Source organism: Chlorocebus sabaeus, chromosome 21 (genome assembly GCF_047675955.1).
Source record: "Chlorocebus sabaeus isolate Y175 chromosome 21, mChlSab1.0.hap1, whole genome shotgun sequence".
NCBI lineage: Eukaryota > Metazoa > Chordata > Mammalia > Primates > Cercopithecidae > Chlorocebus > Chlorocebus sabaeus.
In genome coordinates, this window is record NC_132924.1 from 105,478,283 (window position 1) to 105,498,380 (window position 20,098).

The 20,098-nt window shown below is 47.6% G+C and overlaps 1 protein-coding gene across 1 annotated transcript in view; it reads right to left on the reverse strand.

The window, feature by feature from the left end:
- PLXNA4 (plexin A4) overlaps window positions 1–20,098 on the reverse strand; it is a 449,849-nt gene that overhangs the window by 351,906 nt on the left and 77,845 nt on the right. Inside the window, exon 3 of the mRNA XM_007982959.3 lies at window positions 13,397–13,579. Coding sequence (XP_007981150.1) covers window positions 13,397–13,579 — 183 coding nt within the window. The remainder of the gene's footprint in view (window positions 1–13,396; window positions 13,580–20,098) is intronic.

Consider the following 20,098-nt stretch of genomic DNA (forward strand, 5'->3'; position numbering starts at 1 on the left):
GTGGGTGCCTCCCTGAGCATGGGTGAACACAGGTGTGTGTGTCAGCTGGGTGTATGTGCGTGTTTATGACTATGGATGTGTGTATGGAGAGGGGATACAGAGCCAGGCATGTGTGAGTATATCTTATCTACCTGAAAATAGAAGGTGAAGAGCTTAGACAGAATCAAAGTGCCCCTCCTAGCATCATAGCACCCGGCCAACTCCTTATGAGCTTTCTGAGACTGTCAAGGCCCCCGCAATTGCTGTCACCAGCTCAGCCATGAAAATACATATTATGGTACCCAGTTACGGATGACTGATGCTTTCCCAGGCATCATCAATACAATGCAAGTTTGAGACACGTTGGCCAAAAACTTGGCAGTCTACAAAATGACTTTGAGAGGTAAAAATCAATGTTTTTCAGTGCAATCTGCAGGATGGTTCCTCCACTGAGGATTCTGACTCTGCAAGTGTCCTGCCTTTTCCAGAGAGGAGCAGGCTGGCAGGAAACCCTGACAAGAAGGCATGTGAGCTTGTTTTGAGTCAGTAGACAACTTTGGGTTCCTTGTCCTGAGAAATGGAATTTAATGGGCAATATCCTGCCTGTGTCCAGAGTGAATTTGTGGAACCCATGGTTGGCAAGGTGGGTTCAGAGGGAAAGTGGGGGAATCTCTGGAGCTTAAATTACTTAGGGAAAACTAATTTGGAAACTTTATTTAATTATAGGTAAAAGAAATGCTTCCATAAATTTGGGTAATTTAATTATCCAAGAGACATCTGCTGAACACAATCTAATCATTGTATTTAAGTAGAAAAGTGCCCTCACTCTTAACAAAACTAATTTTGGGGAGATACAAACATTCAGAACCTGACTAATGAAAGATAAGGAATAATTTCAGTTTGAGTTTTAGGAGGAAAAAAGTAAATCACAGGAAAATCATCTGAGAGAGGATTTAGTTTTTTAAAAATCTCCAACATTATATCTGGGGTTGATGATATCAAATCAGCCATATCCTATATTTTTTGCACATCTTCTCCAACACTGAGCAAAGACGAGATCGCGAGCTCTTTAAGAAGCGTTTAGCGCATTTTAGATGGCCAAGAAGATAGTTCTTGACTGAATGTTGATGTTCACAAAAATAATCCTTATGGTAAACTGTATGGACAGAATTATCCACAAAATATTCATTGCCCTTCTCTCCCACCTCCCTGCATACACGCACCAGCACGCTCCCAAGACTCCACCTCCCGTCATACATACACATCAGCGGCCTCCCAAGACTCCAGGCAGGGTTATATTTTCCACACCATTCACTTTGACTGGGCCAATCAAATGGGGGTGGTAAAAACATGGGCCACCACCAAGCAGTAGCTTTAACAACCATGGCACGGTTCTGCCATCTCTCTTTTCCTTTGGCCATGAGATCAACATGTCCCAGACAGGGGCTGCCCTTCTAAGTCTCCCAGATAAATAACATGGAGCAGGGCTGCAGCCAACCCAGGGTGCACATGAACATGAGTTGAAAATAGCCTTCATTGTTGTTGTTGTAAGCCACTTAAACTTGGGGGTCATTTGTTACTGCAACATAATGTAGTCTAAGCTAGCTGATACACACACATGTGCATACAGGCACTAGAAGACCCTAAAGCTCCAGTGGCCCATCTTCAAATACATTTTTTTATTCAGCACTTGTTACCTTCGGGGCAGTACTGTGGAGGCACCTTCAGTTTAATTGGAAGAAAGTGTAAACACACTGGGGAAATAGATCCAGCTATATTAATGAACTGTATTTTCTATGTGAAGAAAATGAACAAATTCCTTTCAGAAAACCATCTCAGCTACAATGTTGAAACCTTCTATCGCCTGTAATTTTTGGGGTAATCAAATGTGACTAAATAAAAACCAAATTTATAAAATGGATACATTATGAGGCTATTAATTTTAGAAAATAATTCTCCATTTTAGAAAGAGATTCATTAGTTTCCTACAATGAATCCACATTTCCTACCCCAAATGAGATAAAGAAGCCCACAGCCTGGTTGAGGCAGGGAAGTCATCAGTACTATCAGCCTCCCTTCAGCCATGGCCCTTCCTAGGTCACAGAACCTCTAGGGTCCCCAGCTGCCACTCTAGCTCTACTTAAGGTCAACAGTGTACAAGTTCAGGCCCACCTAGGGCATAAGCCAACACTGCCTAACTAAACCTCTCTGGATCTAAAAAAGACTCATTTTCTAAGTGAGGTTTAAGATATATTTTTCTCTCCCAAGTCTGGTATGTCTAGGGAAAGGTCCAGGACAACTTTGATCATAAAGATAAAATAAAATAAAATAAAATATTCCAGGTATGCTAACCTGATGCATTTAAAATATGGTTATAATTACATGCAACATTAAAAAAAAATCTGTTTACCCTTCACAAGAGATACCTGTAGTAGAGGAATCCTGTTTGACAGAAAATCATGGATAAATTTTATGCTCTGTGGGGGAAGGAAGAACAAAAGGGACAGAGCTGAATTATCACTGGAGGAAATGTTGGTTTGTTGCAGAAAGACCAAGGTAAAGAATGTATTGACTTACAGATTTTTAAAGGTAGACTGAAGATATCTAATCATTTTCATTATAATAAAAACCACAATGTATATAAGGCACCCATATATGATCTCCTGCCTGGAGGCCAAAATGGCAATTTGTATCTGAGACTCCCATGGGAATACCTGGAACACAGGAGGATTCGGTTTAAGTTTTGGATGCAATGATGAGGGCAGGTCATCAGGTGGTTTCAACATCATTCTGGCCTCTCAGGTCCAACAATACCTGGGAACACTCAAATTTAGCCACCTCCAGCCCCAGAATACTCATATCTTGGTGGGAAAGCAAAAGTGGTTAAGCAGAAAGACAACCCACCTCTTTCCTTCCAACCTCCTTGCCACCAAAGCCTCAGAAGCCTTCTCCAGGAGGGGAGAAACTTTCTGGAAGGCAGCTCAAAAAATGTCCCATGACCAGACATGGTAGCTCATACATCTCAGAATTTTGGGAAGCCGACGTGGGAGGATTGCTTGAGGTCATGAGTTTAAGAGCAGCCTGGGCAATATAGCAAGACCCAAGACCCCATCTCTATAAAAAAATGTTAAAAATTAGTGGAGCATGGTGGCACATACCTGTAGTCCCAGCTACTTGGGAGACTGAGACAGGCGGATCACTTGAGCCCAGAAGTTTGAGGCTGTAGTGAGATGCGATAGCACCTCTTCACTCTGGCCTGGGTGACAGAGCAAGACCCTATCTCTTTGAGGGGAAAAAAAAAAAAGTTCCCAAAAGGAAAACTGGGACTAGGTGAGGCACTGGGAGTGTCAGAGGGCAACCCCAAAGAAGGGAGAGCCTGTAAGGTGGGGTAAAACCCCAAACACCCACTTCTCACAGATGCAACCTTTGGAGCAATGTGGCACACAGTCCCATAGGCCGTAGGAGGGACAATTCCAGTGAGAAACCAAGACAAAGATAGGCCCAGTCTGTCCCAGGCAGCACACCAGGGGTAAGTGGAGAGTCTTTCCTAAAAGGACTCATAAGGGAAACCCAGTAAGCCAACAAAATAGAACTGGGTCCCCATGCAGCTGTGCCACAACACAGGGCATGGGGAATACGGCCTTCTGCCCGCACCTTAGTGAGCCTGGGACCCCCACAATGAGTGACGGAGAGAACAATGAGTGCCTGCAGTGGGCCGCCAGGAGTGGTTTGGGGGGAAAGAGGATTGCTCTTTATAGATTCTTCATATTCTTTTATTTTATTTATTAATCATTCTTTTTGAGACAGGGTCTCATTCTGTTGCCCTGGCTGAAGTGCAATGGCACAATCTCGGCCCACTGCAACCTCCACCTCCTGGGTTCAAGCGATTCTCCTGCCTCAGCCTCTGGAGTAGCTGAGACTACAGACATGTACCATCATGCCCAGCTAATTTTTCTTTTTGTTTATTTTTTATATTTTTAGTAGAAACAGGGTTTTGCCATGTTGCCCAGGCTGGTCTCGAACCCCTGGCCTCAAGTGATCCACCCACCTCGGCCTCCCAAAGTACTGAGATTACAGGCATGAGCCACTGCTCCTGGTCTCTTTGCATTTTTTTAAAAAGAGGTTTGACTATATAAAGAACTATGCACACTTCTGAAGTAGTCTCCCTAACCTCCCATCCAATCATACTATTCCCCCAAGTCCCCATATCTATAAAGAAATAGCAAAGTCAACACTGCCTCAGGCCTTCCTAACTCCACATCATCCTGAGCAAATTAATTGGTCAAGATAACATTTGTGAGCACATCTTCACTAAGTTAAAAGTACAATACTACAGAGTGACAGGAAGGAAAAGGTAAGAATGGAGGGGGTGAAAGTGAAGTTAAAAGTACAATACTACAGAGTGACAGGAAGGAAAAGGTAAGAATGGAAGGGGTGAAAGTGAGGAAAGTAGGTAAAGGATTGTGAGAAGAGCCGAGAAGCTCAGGTTTGGGGGCTAGACACTTGGAAAAAGAAGGTTGGATGTGCTGGTGGTGACAGGTGCTCCAGGTGACCGGGAGTAACAAGGAGACTGGCTCATTAGGCCCTCCACTCCAGAGGGCTTGCAAAGCAATAATGATCCGTGATTAGGGAGAAGCCATCATCCTCCAAATGGGTCAAGAGAGGGACCATGGATAACCCATCACAGGAAAAATCAGCCAGAACCACAGCACACAGTCACACAGGCTCTAGGAGGGACAACTCCAGTGAGAAACCAAGACAAAGATAGGCCCAGTCTGTCCCAGGCAGCTCGCCAGGGGTAAGTGGAAAAGCACAGCTCAGCTGCCTCCCACAAAACCTCCTGCCCTCCCCATGGCCACCTCCCACTCGGCTGTGGGATCCGAGCTCCGGCATCATTGCCCTCGGAGAAGGAAATTGCCCATGGAGGCAGGTTGGTGATGTGAGAACAGCCACGGAGGCAGGAGTCCCCTCCTATTTCTCAGGTGGGAGCCTCTTCCTTGGTATTTAAATTTAGCCAGGGCCCTTGAGGACTCAAAACGTGAAGGCCGAGGCAGCCAGCTGAGGCTGAATGGCTGAGTCGGGCACCTGAGTCCTCAGAATGTTGGGGCCACTTCCACGCAGGCAGAACCACAGGCAAGGGTCTACGGAAGGGTGGGTGAGACGAGTCCAGTTTTGTTTTTCTTAGTGACAAGGATGAGAGGATTGGAACTGCTTTAGGAAGCTGAATCTGCCATCTAGGATCCATCCAAACTGATTTTCCTGTCCCTAAAGTGCTCTCCTCTTTAATCCATCCCAGAAAGATGGATTAAAGAGGGGAAAATCAGTTTCAACCACCCTAGCATGGACATCAGGACCTGAGTCAGGGCAGGGACAAAGGGAATGAAAGGAGGGTTCTGAGCAACAGGCTCCGGGGCAGGTACCAGAGGCCCAGCCACCACCTCCTCCCTCCATCGGAGAGGTGACCTACTGTACAGCCCAGGAGCCGGGCCTTAGGTAGAGTCCATGATATTACTCCATACAGGGCCAGGACAACCTCAGATTAGACCATGTGACCTCTGGGGAGTTACCCAACCCCTTTCCTCCATTTTACATGGAAGGTGTAACATCTCCTCAAAAAAAAAAAAAAAATTGAAGATTACACGTGACAATCAATGTAAGTAACATGTGAAAACATCTAGAACAATCCTGGTGCCTACACGGTGTTCAAAGCTTGGTAGTTTCCTCTGCATCACCTCTTTTCTGCCAGCCCTAAACATTAAGAAAACAACCCCTTCCTAAGATGCTGGGGGCCTCCCCACAGAGGCCAAAGACAGAAGATATGGATTCTCCATGGACACACAGAGTTCTCGGCAGCTACTGATTCAAAATCTAAGTGTCTTTTGTCCATCATCGAGCACTGCCCTCTCTCTAGATGAACAGAGCACCTGGGACTGCCTGCTGAGCCCCCAGGCCACCTTGTTGAGGAAGCTTTCTCACCCCTGGTCCTGTGGGTGTGGCAACTGCTTCACAGCCTCCTGTTTATCCTCTGGATTCTCTACTGTGTTTGCACAATCAAAGCCACAAGTCAAAAGACAGGATTCAGTGCCTGGGCCACTGGTGTTCCTGAGGAAGGCTGTGTCCTTTTCCCTGCTACCAAAAGTGAACTTGAAGTTTGAAAGTATGGGTTCAAGTCCCCTCAATGGCTGAGAAACAAAGCGCTCGTGTAGAAGGCAGCCTCCAACATGGCCCCCAGTGATCCCCACCTCTGGGTGCTCATGACCTGTAGAGCCCTTCCTGGAGTGTGAGCTGGACCCGGTGGCTGGCTTCTAAGACAGAATACAGCAAAGGGGATGGGGTGTCACTTCTGAAACCAGGTTTCAAAATGACAAAGGCCTGCACCTTACTCAGCCTCTTTCTCACCCCCATCTCTCAGACATCCTTCTAGAGAAGCCTGCTGCTTCACACATTGTTGTGTAGGTGGCCTCATGGGGGGGCCCACATGGCAATGTAGGGATCTCTCAAGTGAGGACCTGAAGCTTGCCAACAAACCTGGGAGTGACACTGGAGGTAGATTCTTCCTCATTCCGGTCTTTAGCCTTGGGATGACTGCAGCCCTAGCCCACACCTTGACCCAAAGCCAGAGGACCCAGCTGAGCCATGCCCAGATTCCAGAACCACAGAAACTCTATGTATGATAATAAGTGTTGTTCAAAGCCTCTAAGTTCTGGAGTAGTTCACGGCAATTGATAACTAATACACCTGTGTCTCATGGGCCAGAAGAGAAGGTACGGAGTGAGTGTGAGAGCTTTGAAGAAACCTTTTTTGTTTGTTTTTGAGATGGAGTCTTGCTCTGTTGACCAGGCTGGAGTACAATGGCGTGATCTCGGCTCACTGCAACCTCTGCCTCCTGGGTTCAAGTGATTCTCCTGCCTCAGGGTCCTGAGTAGCTGGGATTAGGGTACGTGCCACCATGTCCGGCTAATTTTTATATTTTTAGTAGAGACGGGGTTTCACCATGTTGGTCATCCTGGTCTTGAACTCCTGGCCTCATGATCTGCCTGCCTCAGCCTCCCAAAGTGCTTGGATTACAGGCATGAGCCACTGTGTCCAGCCAAGAGACCTCTTTTAAAGTCACCATGCATACTTCCATGAGAAGCCAGAACTGCTGGGAAAAGCAGCACCATATCACCAATAAGCAAGCCCAGTGGATACATTCCCAGGAAGTTCCCTAAGAATAAGTATGGACTCTCAGCAGACCCCCAACCAGAACATCAACTGGTGAGCTGTGAATCGTTCCAACTGCCACTGCCTTCCCCATCAAAGTGGCTGAGGAAATCATAGCAATTTCTGGTAACAAAGACCTCCTCTGGCTCTACCCTCTCTGGGAGTCTTCAAGATTCTATTCTCCTCCCATCCGGAGTCTAGCAGGTGTGAGCCCAGCAGTAAAAGGACCACTTATGGTTGGGGGCTCATTCCCTCTTCTTGCCTCTGCCTCCTCCCTCTTCCTCTGTACATCATGTCTTTCATCCTTTCCTATCTTTGTTGTCTTGGTTACATGGCCAGACTCCTGATATGCTGCTAGTTTTCATTTTAATGATATGTTCTTGTAAAGCACAATATTTTACTTCAATTGCATGTGTCACTGGATAAATTCCTCTAGTGTGTCTGACATTTGTGTATCAGCTGACTGAATGTGCTCTATGATTTGGGGTGTTTCTGCAGCACTTTCTTCAATTTTAATGTGTTTGCATTTTAATTTATGATCAGGATCTTTCTATACCAATGTGTGTATATATACACACATATGATTCAAAAAAGTGGCACATGTATCAATAAATCTTGAATTGGCAAAGCTCATTTAAGACGATCTCTTTAAATCATGTGCACCAGCAATGATCACTTGGAAAACAGAATGACAAGCGTTCCTGAGAAACTCTTTGCTGGGATCTCAACGTGTGTTTCAGGATGAAGCCAGGAGGAGAATGCAACAGTGCCTCGCTATTGGCTGCAGCAGAAACTTCACGATAAGAATACCTCCCCAGGCTTATTCAGGTTAGCACAGAGGGACCACTCGAGATCCCCCAGGGACTTGCAGGGAAGGTGGGTGGGCCCAAGGGCAGAATAGTGAGAAATGGGAAAAGATAAGAAAAGAGGGCCAGTGTGGCCACACTTATATCAAAAGGGTGATTGAGTGAGGGCTTAATAGTGTTCCAGAATATAAAATATGCCCAAGAGGACATCAACCAGCCTAGTTGCTCTTCTTATTAACTGAGTTCAACTTGGGAAGAAACCTTAAAACACAGCAGAAGAGATTGAAACGAGGTGGGAGGAAGGCCCTTGAGAAGCGGATGCACTGGTCTGAGGCAAGGTCAGTCTGAAGGGCCAGTCTTAGAATTCCCAGGCTGGAAAGACTAACGACAGAATACCATCTGTCTGTGGTTGAACGTGAAATCAGAGGAGGGAGGATGGCACTGCTGGTACACCTGTGGGATCTTCTGCCTGGAGCTCTTCAACCTCAGCCTCCCCTTCACACAACGCACAGGGTAAGGTTTATGCAGGTTTAACATTTGCAAAACCAAGGATGGAAAACGCAGACACAATATAGCAAATAGATGGTCTTTTCCTGTCATGGAAATCGGTCAGCCCTGATGCTTCTGCATTTCTTTCCCTTTCTGCTTGTGATCAATCACACATGAGAACATGGCAGCTTAGGCTGGAGAAACATATAGCACAACAGAACTACCTGACCCAACCCTGTATCAAATACACATGCCCTCTGCCCTAACTGCAGGTTCCTGTTCTATTTGGTGTTCCAACATTGTATCTCCATTTGATTTCCTGACACTTCCATCCATCTGCAGGGCTTTCTATGCTACGAATATTTATTTTTAGTTAAAGTGGATTCAAATTTCCAGAGTAATTTTAGGAAGAATTCCCAGGTACATTTAGGGAACAACAAAGCAGGGGCTGGACTCTCTGATCTGATACTGCTTTGTGACTCGAGCACTGAAGACACACACACAGCATCTGTTCCTGAGAAGCAATGTTCACCCCAGGTGGGTCTCCCTCCATTCCAATCCACTCCTGGGTGATTCCCCCTTGTGGACCTGTGCTGAAGGTCTAGGGAACACAAGCAAATTAATTTTAAAACAGGCTTAAGCAAAAAAATTTAAGAAGATTAAATTAATCTACATGACAATTCCCAATAAGAATGATTTTGTACTGTATACTCCTATCGCCCCTCCATGGGAATGTGCACCCAGTTCCTACTCAGAGAGGCTGGTATGGATTCGTCTGTGCATAGACACATGGATGCATGTCCTACAACAGGCTAATAGCAGGGCCAGCCTGACTTAACCAACATCCATACAGCGCTCCACCCCCTTAGGTGTGAACAGTTTAACCTAGCAAAAACATCCAGGGAAGATGCAATCACCAGCGAGAGGAGCAATCGCACCTCAAGTGGAAGTTTATGATGTTTTGGTTCACAATGAACATTAGTCTCTCCCACTAATGTCAGGCAGTAATTCACCACTGAACAGCAGCCATAAAAATGATCACTTAGTGAAAGGAAAGCAAGAGGCAGAGAAAGAGAGAGAGGGAAAGGATTTCAGCAGAAATATTCAAGCAAAGAAATCTTGTGCTTCTGAGACAACACTGAGCTGATTGTCCCAACTCAAGCCAAAGGTTTAGGTTTGCTTGGCCCTAAAGCCAGTCAAGATGGCATTTGCCTTACGATTTTTACCTATAGTGGAAATATTAACAGTCTGTAGGTTATTGCTAAGTTCCTAGACACCTACTCATGACTGTAGCATTTATAGGTCATATTTCTTTACACACATACCCTTAAAGCTCACCACAGGAAGAGGCTGCCAATACCATGACAACACACACACACATCAGAAAACATCAAAGACATCTAAAATTGGTACTTTCCTCACCTCCTTTCCCCCTGCTTCATGTGATGTGTGCACCAGAGGAGTGAAATCACGGTCATCAAAGACAAGGTTGCAAATGATTGGGACTCATGCCTTTCAAGCAAAATAAAAACTCAGTAATTTTGAGGGCAGCCCACAGATAGCTCAGTCTAGCTCCTGGACCCCTGAAACCCACAGCAAACACCCTTACTCTTAGCATCCCCCCAAGCTGTCTCCTGACCACCTACCCCCATTTCCAGTCTCTTGTCATACCGTAAAGCCTTGATACACACAGGAGATTATTACAGGGCTCAGAGAAACCAACTCTATAATTATGGCTACAGTATGATTTCCATTATTTTCACGCCCTGGCCTCAGTCGCTTGCAAAACTTCCAGCGAAATTCTCCTGCAGCTTCACAACTTGTCATGGCTGGGCCTCTGCCCAAAAGGTGACTGTGGTCCTGATAACCTCTGGGAAAAGCGAGTCGGAATTATTACAAGGAAAGGGGAGTGGTGCTTAGTGAGTGAGCGGGGGTGGGGAATTCTATTGTTCGAAAAAAAATAAATAAACGGGTCACTTTTGCTTTTTTATTATTTCAAACAACAGACTCGGTGGCCCAGCCTTCCTTTCCCAACTCAGACTGTTCCCTTGGGCCAGCTGTGCTGAGTCTGCAGGCACGGGAGCTGGGCGTGAGCAAAACTATTAAAAGGCTGCCACTCTGAGCCTGCAGAGCAGAAAGTTTGCCCCCCCCCCCCCCCACCGGTGGCCTGGCTTTCCCCAGGAGGACTGAAGGCTCATTCCCAGCAACTGACCCTTGCGCTCTTACCTTTGAAACGTTTATGCCTCACCAGCCCCACCACTGCTCTGGAAATTAGATAGAATATCCCAGGTGGCTGAAACAGAACTGTTCTTACATCAATCCACCAAAGTAAAAGATGGAAATGCCAGCCACGGTTTATGAAGCCCCAGGCTCTTGGTGGGGTGTTGCGTGTGTCACCTGTCACTGCCTGCCTGCCTGACTGCTGGGCTCTGTCCTCACCTGCCTCAGGAGGGTTGTCTCTGAGCGCCTTGCTGGCCCAGGCTCCTGGGGGTGTCCTGATTCCACACTCACGGTGCTGCACTTGATTGACCTCCCTGTCGGGGAACAGATTTGGACAGGCTTCCACAGGTGAGAGAGCACCAGCCACCAAATGCCTCAACCCAACCTTGGACCAACAGCACAAAAATGCAAGTTGACTGTCTTGGGTTTACAATGCATCCATGGACAGGAAACACCTTCCTTTTTCCAAGAGAAAATAACTGTTTTGTTATGTGCACTGAACTCTCAATGTTCATTTCAATGATAACATTCACTGCCCAACCAGCTCAGACAATCTCTCTCACACACACACACACACACACACACACGCGTACACAAATCCTCATCCAGGGTCTACTCCATCCTGCCAGCTAGTAAATGGTCCTCTGGCAGCTGGTAGGAAATTCAGTGAGTAGGACTGTTTTAGAGCAAGGCAGGAAGTTAGCTTCTCCATTGCACTGAGATTGAGCTCACTGGAGAAAAGACTTAAAGCATCCCCCATACTGCCTTGCTGACTTATTTACTCTCAATAGTGCTCATTCACCCATTGCAGCAGGCGAAGCAGGTCTCAGTGCATGAATTGTACATAGTAATGTCCCCTGTATTTAGAATTCACTTTTCCAGCAGACCAAACTTGCCGAATCCTACTGAAGAATCGAGCCATCTGAAGTCCCTACCCAAAAGCTCACACACTTCTCTCCTCAGTGTGGACTGACGCTTGTCAGACACAATTTCAGTAAGCTTGGCAATCTGATTTCCTAGCCTACCAAAGCTGGAAGCCGCAGAATGAGGGAGGAGGAAGGGTGCTGAAGTCAACCAGGATTCCTGGCAGCAACTGGAAGTGATGAGTGGCCAAGTGCATAAGAGGAAGACCCGGGAAGGCAGCAACAATCAGACACAGGAGCTGTGTGGGGACAACATGCCCACACCTCGCAGCATCTTCCCTAGGCATCTGCAAAACTCAGTTCATTATGTGAGCAAAACTCACGAGGAGTCTGAGGCAGCAAGGAAAGATTCCATTGTGTTTACCATTTTCTTCACAGAAAGGAAGTATGAAATATAATTATTTGCAATGAATTATGAAACACAATTCTTAAAGATGTGTTTTGCTGTTTTTGGTTGCGACACTGAAGGCGGTCCACTCAAATTAGGCGGTTACTTCCTCCTAGGCAGCACCGGCTGCGTGGTGCCTCGTGGACACCATTCTTGCAGAGTACCATGATGTTTCCCCAGTGCTCATTGTTTTCTTTCCCAGTCATCACCCATAGAATTACTCCACACACAAGTTCCCAAGTCACAAACACACTCTGGGGTGCCCGCCTCTTGTCCTCCTCATGCTCCCATTCCAGACACACCACCAGTCCACAGAGATGCCAACAGAAATGATTGCTGGGCTGTTACACTGTAGGATGGTAAAATAGGCATAGTCCTCTAAATATGCCCGGCACATTTCCTCTTGACCATCCAGAGCTAGCAGCCAGAAATACAGCAAAGGGAAATGGAGGGATTAAGGCTCAGTCTCAATCAGGCAGTGCCTCTTTACTCAATCTGAGTAAATGTCCACACAATGTCCAGAGAACTCCAAGAGAAGCCAAAATAAAGCAAGCAAGAGCTCCACATGAAATCACCAATATTTCCTGGGAAAGGACTAAAATGCAATTATTGGCCAACAGGAAACAGGACATCCTGCCTACCATCTTAGAAGGGCTTTCAATCCAATCAAGAAGGACATGTGCTGTAGGGCCAGCTCCAACTCATGAGATGAGAAGCCTGAGCACAGAACATCCCTCGGTGGATGACTGCTCCCAACACAACTGATGATCCAAGATCGCCCAGGACCCCAGAACCTGCCAGCTTCCGAAAGTGCAGGGGAAAGGTCAGGTCCCCAGATCATACCATTTGACCTCACCAGAAGCAATTTCCATGCTCCCATTGCACCCGTGGTTTTCTCAGCCCACAACTTGGCTCTGGGCCCCATTTGCAACTTTACCAGGTCTGCACTTTCCTCCCTCTGTTCCCTGAATGCATTCCAGATGATGCAGCAGCCAGAAGGGCTGAAGCAAGGGGAACAGGCCTGTCCCTTCCCCCTGCCCACCTTCCCCAATTGCTCAGACCCAGCAAAGCCTTTGCCTTAAAGGCACAAGCTCAAATTGAACACAGTATGTGCCCTTTAGAACAACTCTGCAAGGCTAGTCTGACACCTCTCATGTGCACACCAGTTCTAGGGAGGAGGTGAATCCACACACTCACCCTGCAACCTCAGCACGGAGGCAGAGAAATCACAAGATGATCATCATAACCTCAACAGCGGCGTATCTCCTTAGCTCAAACTGCATCACCTGCCCACACGCCCAAGGTAGCGAAAAGACACAAGATAATTTCCAGCCCAGGAGGGTCAGACTGTCTTTACAATAACCAAAAGGACTGCACTTCATTCCTACCTTCTTCAGCTTGCCACTTTTGGTGCCCACAAAGGCCAGAGAGTGGTTCTTGTAGACATATGCGATGACAGACGTCATGCGGTCCCTGTCCTCCGTGAAGACGGGAATCCCACGCACCATGTCGGACACTCCCAGGGGGGCATTCATGTCCAGGCCACAGAAGTTATCATCAATGGTTAAGAGCTGAAAATTTTAAAAAGAGAAAAATTAGAAGGGAGCGTCAGGGAAATTGGCAGAGATATTAAGTCAGGAAACTATGGAGGTAGAAGAATCCTTAGAGATGAATCATCTGCTAACAATCCCTCTTTTTTACATGGAAAACATCACTCCAGAGAAACTAGGTGACCTGTGAAGAATCACCTGAGTAGGCAGATGCAGGGACAAGGCAAAAAACACGATCCCAGGTCTCCTTTCCCCATAATCTATGTCTCTGCCTCTTCTCCAACCCCTCCCAGCACCATCTTGGGAGCTTTGGCCATCATTATTATCATCATCATCCTCAGGTGGAAAAGCCCTGGGTCAGCCCAGATGAGCAGGGGCTCCAGGCCACTCTGCTCAGGCACAAGAGGGATGTGGTCTCCGTATCTATACACAAAGAGGAATGTGGTCTTTGTATCTATACAGAAAAGGGATGTGGTCTCCATATCTTGAGCAGACACACACAGAAGGACTCAAAAGTGTAGACTAGGGAATGGAAAACATTAGCATGTAAGGAGCACTATCACAACAGAGCCATGTGCGGGCAGTCAGCTGGGGAAAGGAGCAGTGGGGGAAGGAAGGTGCTGATTCAACTCAATGTGCCACAGCTGGTGCTTTATGAGCTCTGATCGCAGGCTCCCTGTCTCTTTTACAGCATTGTGAAGACGGGCAGTCCTGGCCCTGCCATGCCTACACCAGCACTTCCCAAAGTGCCATCCATGGAAACCCAGGTCCCCGATATGCTCTACACAAAAGGACTCCGCAGGCAAATTTCTAGAAAGCCTTTTAACACCATCTAAGAGATTCATAACGATTAGTTACGTGAAAGGTCTGAAAAGTATTTTTAAGAAAAAATATGTTTAACCTTATCTCAGCCTCTCCTGAACATTTTATTCTCTGAACCTTTTTTCTTTTCTTTCTTTTCTTTTTCTTTTTTCTTTTTTTTTTTTTTAGACAGGGTCTCACTCTGTCACCCAGGCTGGAGTGCAGTGACATGATAATGGCTCACTGCAGCCTTGACTTCCCAGGCTCAAGCGATCCTCCTGCTTCAGCCTCCCGAGTAGCTGAGACCACAAGCATGTGCCACCATGCCCGGCTAAATTTTTGTATTTTTTGTAGAGACAGGATTTCATCATGTTACCCAGGCTGGTCTTAAACCCCTGGGCTCAAGTAATCACCACCCTCAGCCTCCCAAAGTGCTGGGATTACAGGTGTGAGCCCCTGCACCCAGCCGCTAAACCATTTTGACTGGAACACCTACTAGTGTTCCTTAAAGAGAATATTCTCCAGATATCCTTGAGACACTGACCCTGACTCACTTGCTCCTGACTCCAGGAAGTATAAGTTCAGAAGTCAGGAAGCTTTGGGGCCAGTTCCCCCACTGTATTTCCAGTGGAATCTCCCCTTTTTATACCAGGCCATCAGGTCCCCCATGAAACAGAGGGTCTCACCTGGGCTCTGTGGTGCTGGGGAGTGGTGAAGACCCCGGCAGTAGCCGGTGAAAAGCCCTCAGCACTCCCCACAAGCAGCCTGGGTCTGGCACACACCCCTCTGGGGTGGATTTTCCACCGTGTCTTGGAAGGACTATGTGGTCTCAGAAGAGTTACTCCGTTTTCCTGTGCTTTTATTTTCTGCTCTATAAAGATGACGGAAACAGTCCCTGCTTTTTGATGGGCTACCATAAAACCTATTGCACTCGTGCCTGTAAACGTCTTTGGACTTTGCAGAGAAAGGGGTGAAATAAAATACAAGGTGTCACTTTTTTAAAGGCTTCAATCTGGGCAAAGGAAAGGGCATCTGGAGAACAGCAGGCAGGCTCTTGCCAGGGAGTGTGTGAAACCAGGCACAGGTGTTCACCCGGCCCCAGGAGGCTCCTCCACTCCCTCCCAGAAGAGGTGCGGGCACTGTCCCTCCAAAGAAGGCAACCTGCTGAACATCGGAAGCCTCTCTGACCGTTCCCCTTCTTCCTACAGGGTAGGGACAGCCAGAGTGAAAATGGGGAGGAGCATGGGCGAGCCCAAGCAGGCCTTGTGCAGAGCAGACGTCTGCTCTCCAGGCCTTTGATAGCCTCTGGCCTCTCTTGCGTGGCCTGGTCCACCAGCCCAGGCCAAACACAACTCTCTCCCCTTCCCTTTTTTTTAAAAAAAAAAGAAAGAAAGAAAGAAAGAAAAGAAAAGAAAAGAAAAATTAAATTATTGGCCAGGCATGGTGGTTCATGCCTGTAATCCCACCAGAGGCAGGCAGATCATCTGAGGTCAGGAGTTCGAGACCAACCCTGTCTCTACTAAACAAACAAACAAAAAATTATAGGAGTCAAATTTACAAGGGAGTATTCAAGATTTAGTCTGATCTTTACCATTCTTCCCTAAATAAGGAGATGGGGAAGGAGACAGGAGGCAGAGAATTAAAGGGAGGAGCAGAGGAGAGGAAGGACAAATCCAGGCAAAGGGGAGAAGATGCCCTGTCCCTGCTGGATATGACCACGGCAACCTGCCAGGCCTTCCGAGGGCAGCCTGGAATGCTAGGCGTCCTCATGGCCCTTGAATGTTCCCGCTTCTGGTTCACAAGGATTTCACATCCCCGACTTTCTCAGGCCTAAACTGTGCTGCAGGGACCTCTGCCATCGCCAAGTCTGTACATCGCCCGTTATGATCCATTTTCCCAGTAGAGATGGCTGAATGATTGCTCACACTGCACAAGGTGGGGACACTGAGGCAGGGAGAAAGGGAGTCCATGTTTCACAGTTCCCCACCACCTCTGCCACAAACATAGGCCTCATTAGCCCGAGGAGGCTTCAGGCCTCTCAGCTCCCAAAATTGCATTTCTGAGTGGTCAGGATTACTGAATACAATTCTTCCCCTTGGCTGGGCACAACACAAGCACATCAACAGCCATGTACAAAAAGAGAGTATACATTTGACCAGTGACATCATTCACTCACCAGAAAGTCAGGGACCTGTGACTGTCTTCCTCTGCAGAACTTCATGCAGCAAGAAGCCCAGGCAAGATCTGAGACAATGACAGCTTTCTCCCTAAGTTTCCCCACGGCTTGGCTTTTCTCTTTGAATGTGATACAGGTGCCACTGAGGCCTTTGACCAAGCACCATCCAGGTCTGCATGATTGCTGAGGTCCCCCAGCTGTGGCAGCAGGTGGCCCTGCTCTTTGTTGCCTCGAGGCTGGGGTGATGGGGAGGGAGTTTTAAGATTGAAACAGTGGAAAAACTTGGGTTCAAATGGCAGCTCAGCTGCTTCCCAATTGCACAACTTGCTTCTACTGTTCTCTAACCTGACTTTCCTTGGCTATAGAGTGGGTAAGCTTGCAGGAGCGAAGGCACCTGGTGAGCTGGGAAGCACTTCAGTGTAAGATATTTCATGTTGATTTTTCGTGTATAGAAATCCTGCCTGGAACAGGGGTAGAATGGCTGCAGGGCGTGGCCCTAGCATGCCTCTCGACCACAGCATGCACTGCAAACACGGTATGCGTTGCTGGGTCTGAGCTGAAACCACCAGCTAATTACAGTACCTGAAGCAGGAGGAGGGAGGGTCCCTAGGGCCTGCAGACCTGGGAGGTGGACATGTAGGGAAGAGATGCCAGGGCTGCCTGGGCCCAAGAAGGGGAGGCTAATTGGTGAAAGCCTTCAACAGGTGAGGGTTGGTGTGGCTTCCTGAGCCCCCTGGTGATAGGGGGAGAGAGTGTTTGCTCCAGCCCTGGCTGGGCCTTCCCCTGGGCCCCATTAACAGTGAGATTAGAGCCACAGCCAGAGGAGCCAGGTCCGGACTCTGCTATGATCAGGAGCCCAGTCGTGCCCTAGGCCCAGGCCGGCCTCCTGTCACTCCACAAATACACAAAATGTTTGGCCATGATTATGATAACACTTGTTTATTAGAGAGCAACTCTACGCTCACAAGGAAAGGAAATACGGGCCCATTACATGAGAATGTATGTGGAACGCATTTGGACAACCCTGTGGACAGACCCAGAAGCCCTGAGAGGGCCACACTGTCTGGATCCCTATCCGGAGGACACTGGATCTTTTTTTCACTGGCTCAAATGTCCTCATAGAATGCATGGGGTGCAAATTAAGATGGCTGATCCACTGTGCTCCAAGGACTATGAGCTCAAGGACAGGGACCGTGTTTTATGCATCTTTGTACCCCTAGCTTAGTGCCTGGCTCATAGTAGTCTAATATATGTATATTAAATGGATGGATGGATAGGTGGATGCATAGGTGGGTGGGTGGGTGGATGGGTAGATGGATGGATGGATGGATGGATGGATGGGTGGATAGATGGGATAAATAAAAGCCTGAGTTTCACAGTGGGTAACAGTACCGAACCAGAACTGTTAGGTTTGAATCCCAACTCTGCCACTTAATCCTGCGTGACCTTGAGCAAGTCACTTAACCTCTCTGTACCTTAATTTGTTACCTGTAGAATGGGGATTATAACAATAGTACATACTTTATAGTACTGTGGTGAGGATTAAATAATTTAAAACATATAGAACAATGTTTGACACTTAGTTCTATTGAGAGTGTTCACTCTTATTGTTTGTTGTCATTAGATGGTCAGATGACCTTTGTGGGTCTCAGCATCTTTGAGGAAATTCATGGTATCTATCTCAGAGGTGTCATCAAGATTAAAGGGGCTAATGTTGTGAAGATGAAATAGCAAAGGTAGTTCTTCCCAAAGATCTTTCAGAATCAGATAGACATTTGGTCACAAAATTGAATGCAGGAGCTGGGGAATGGTCTCAGATCCAGAAGATTGAGCGCTATTCATTAGAAATGCACATTCTTGAGCTCCACCCCAGACATATTGGATTAAAAAGTCTTGGGTGGGGGCTCAGACATCTTCGTCTTCACACCCCACCAGGTGATTCCAACCTCCCCTTGCTAAGGTTTGAGAAGCACTGGGCTAGATCACCATGAAGGGCCCTTCCTAGCTGAGGGCACTACAGAACACAGCATGTGCCTAGCATCCCCACTCGGGAGCAGGACCCTGAGCTGGACCTGGATACAGACAGACCCCATAGCAGCCTCCCCAGGGGCTGCCACACAGTGTGGCAGTGGTGGAGGTGGCGTGGGGAGCTGGAGCTGACACTCCGAATTACAACCTAATAGCTTACAGCGCTTCCCTCGTGCACTGCGGCAAAGGTTACCGTGCAATTACGTGTCGCCACATACAAATGACAGAGCAGTTACGGTTACTTTACCAATTACAGGGAAATTGCTCCCACTCTGCAGAGAGACTGGCACTCTGAAAAACTCTATCATCTCCATGAAAAGGGGATTTTAAATGCAGACAGTGTCCTTCCTCCAGCAGTTCCACAGGCTCGGGGGCAGAGCTGCAAAGCCACTGCCCAAGGACCCCAGAAGTGTCCAGTGGTCTCTATGAAGACTCCCTGGGAAGGGCTGGAGGAGGAGGTAGACCTGGGGAACAGTGGGGGGATCTCCTCAAGAACCCTAGACATCACCCCTAACCCTAGGCCTCAATGACACACTCTTAAGGAACCAACTATCACCCACTCTGACAGCCACACCAATCCATCTTGAAGGTTGCAGGTGACGAGGCGGAGTGGACCCCTGATCCCCAAATCCTCCCCTGACCCCAGCCTGCACAGCCCCTGGCGTGAGTCCTGATTGCACCTCCTCTGCCAAGCGAAGCTGTTTTAGACCCGGCCCTGGCTTGCCCCACCTTTGCAGAAACCTCACATTGAGTCCTTATTATGGAAAGGTCAGAACCAAGCCAGAGCTCAGTGGCCAAATGCAGTGCTAATGAGGTAAAGGTCAGCAGGTCCATCCCCCGTGGGCCAATTAGCTTAGCTCTGGGACACAGCCTCTTCCATAGCCACAGGCTGCCCTCTTACTGCAGGCATCCACTGTTTACAAACATCCTGAGCTGACCCTGAAGAGGCAGACCAGGTGACCAGCAGGGATGTGCAATGCACCCAACTCCTCCAGCCACCTATGTACCTGCCCTGCTGCTCTGAGGCAGCAGCAGCCATCTCTGAGTCCCAGGATGGAAGACAAAATCAGTTCTGGTCTTCCCATTACTCTGTGGGCAACTCCTGTGGTCCAGGAGAGAGAAGATTTCTCTCGTCTGGAGAAAACCAGCTCTCCTGCCCTTCCTGAATGGAAAAGTATCATCTAGCCTCATGCTCCTCCACAGCTGGGAAGCCCCCACTCCTGTCCATTGCATGGGGTAAGAAGACATCAGAGATTTTCCCAAGCTCACCCATGGTGGGACCAACCGGATCTTTAGACCAACCTTTTTCCACCAAACCTTTGGTTCCTTGGGCTATTGGAACTCCCTGCGTTCAGCCAGGGAAACAGGCACTAGATGAAGACAATGCTATTTACTTTTCCTCACTTACTAATTTGCTTAAGAACATTTATGAAAAACCTACTAAGCCACAAGCACCAGGTGAGCCCCTAAGAATATAAAGATGAAAAAGTCTCAGTTCATGCCCCAAAGAACTGCCTCTTTCCCAGTGCAGGGAT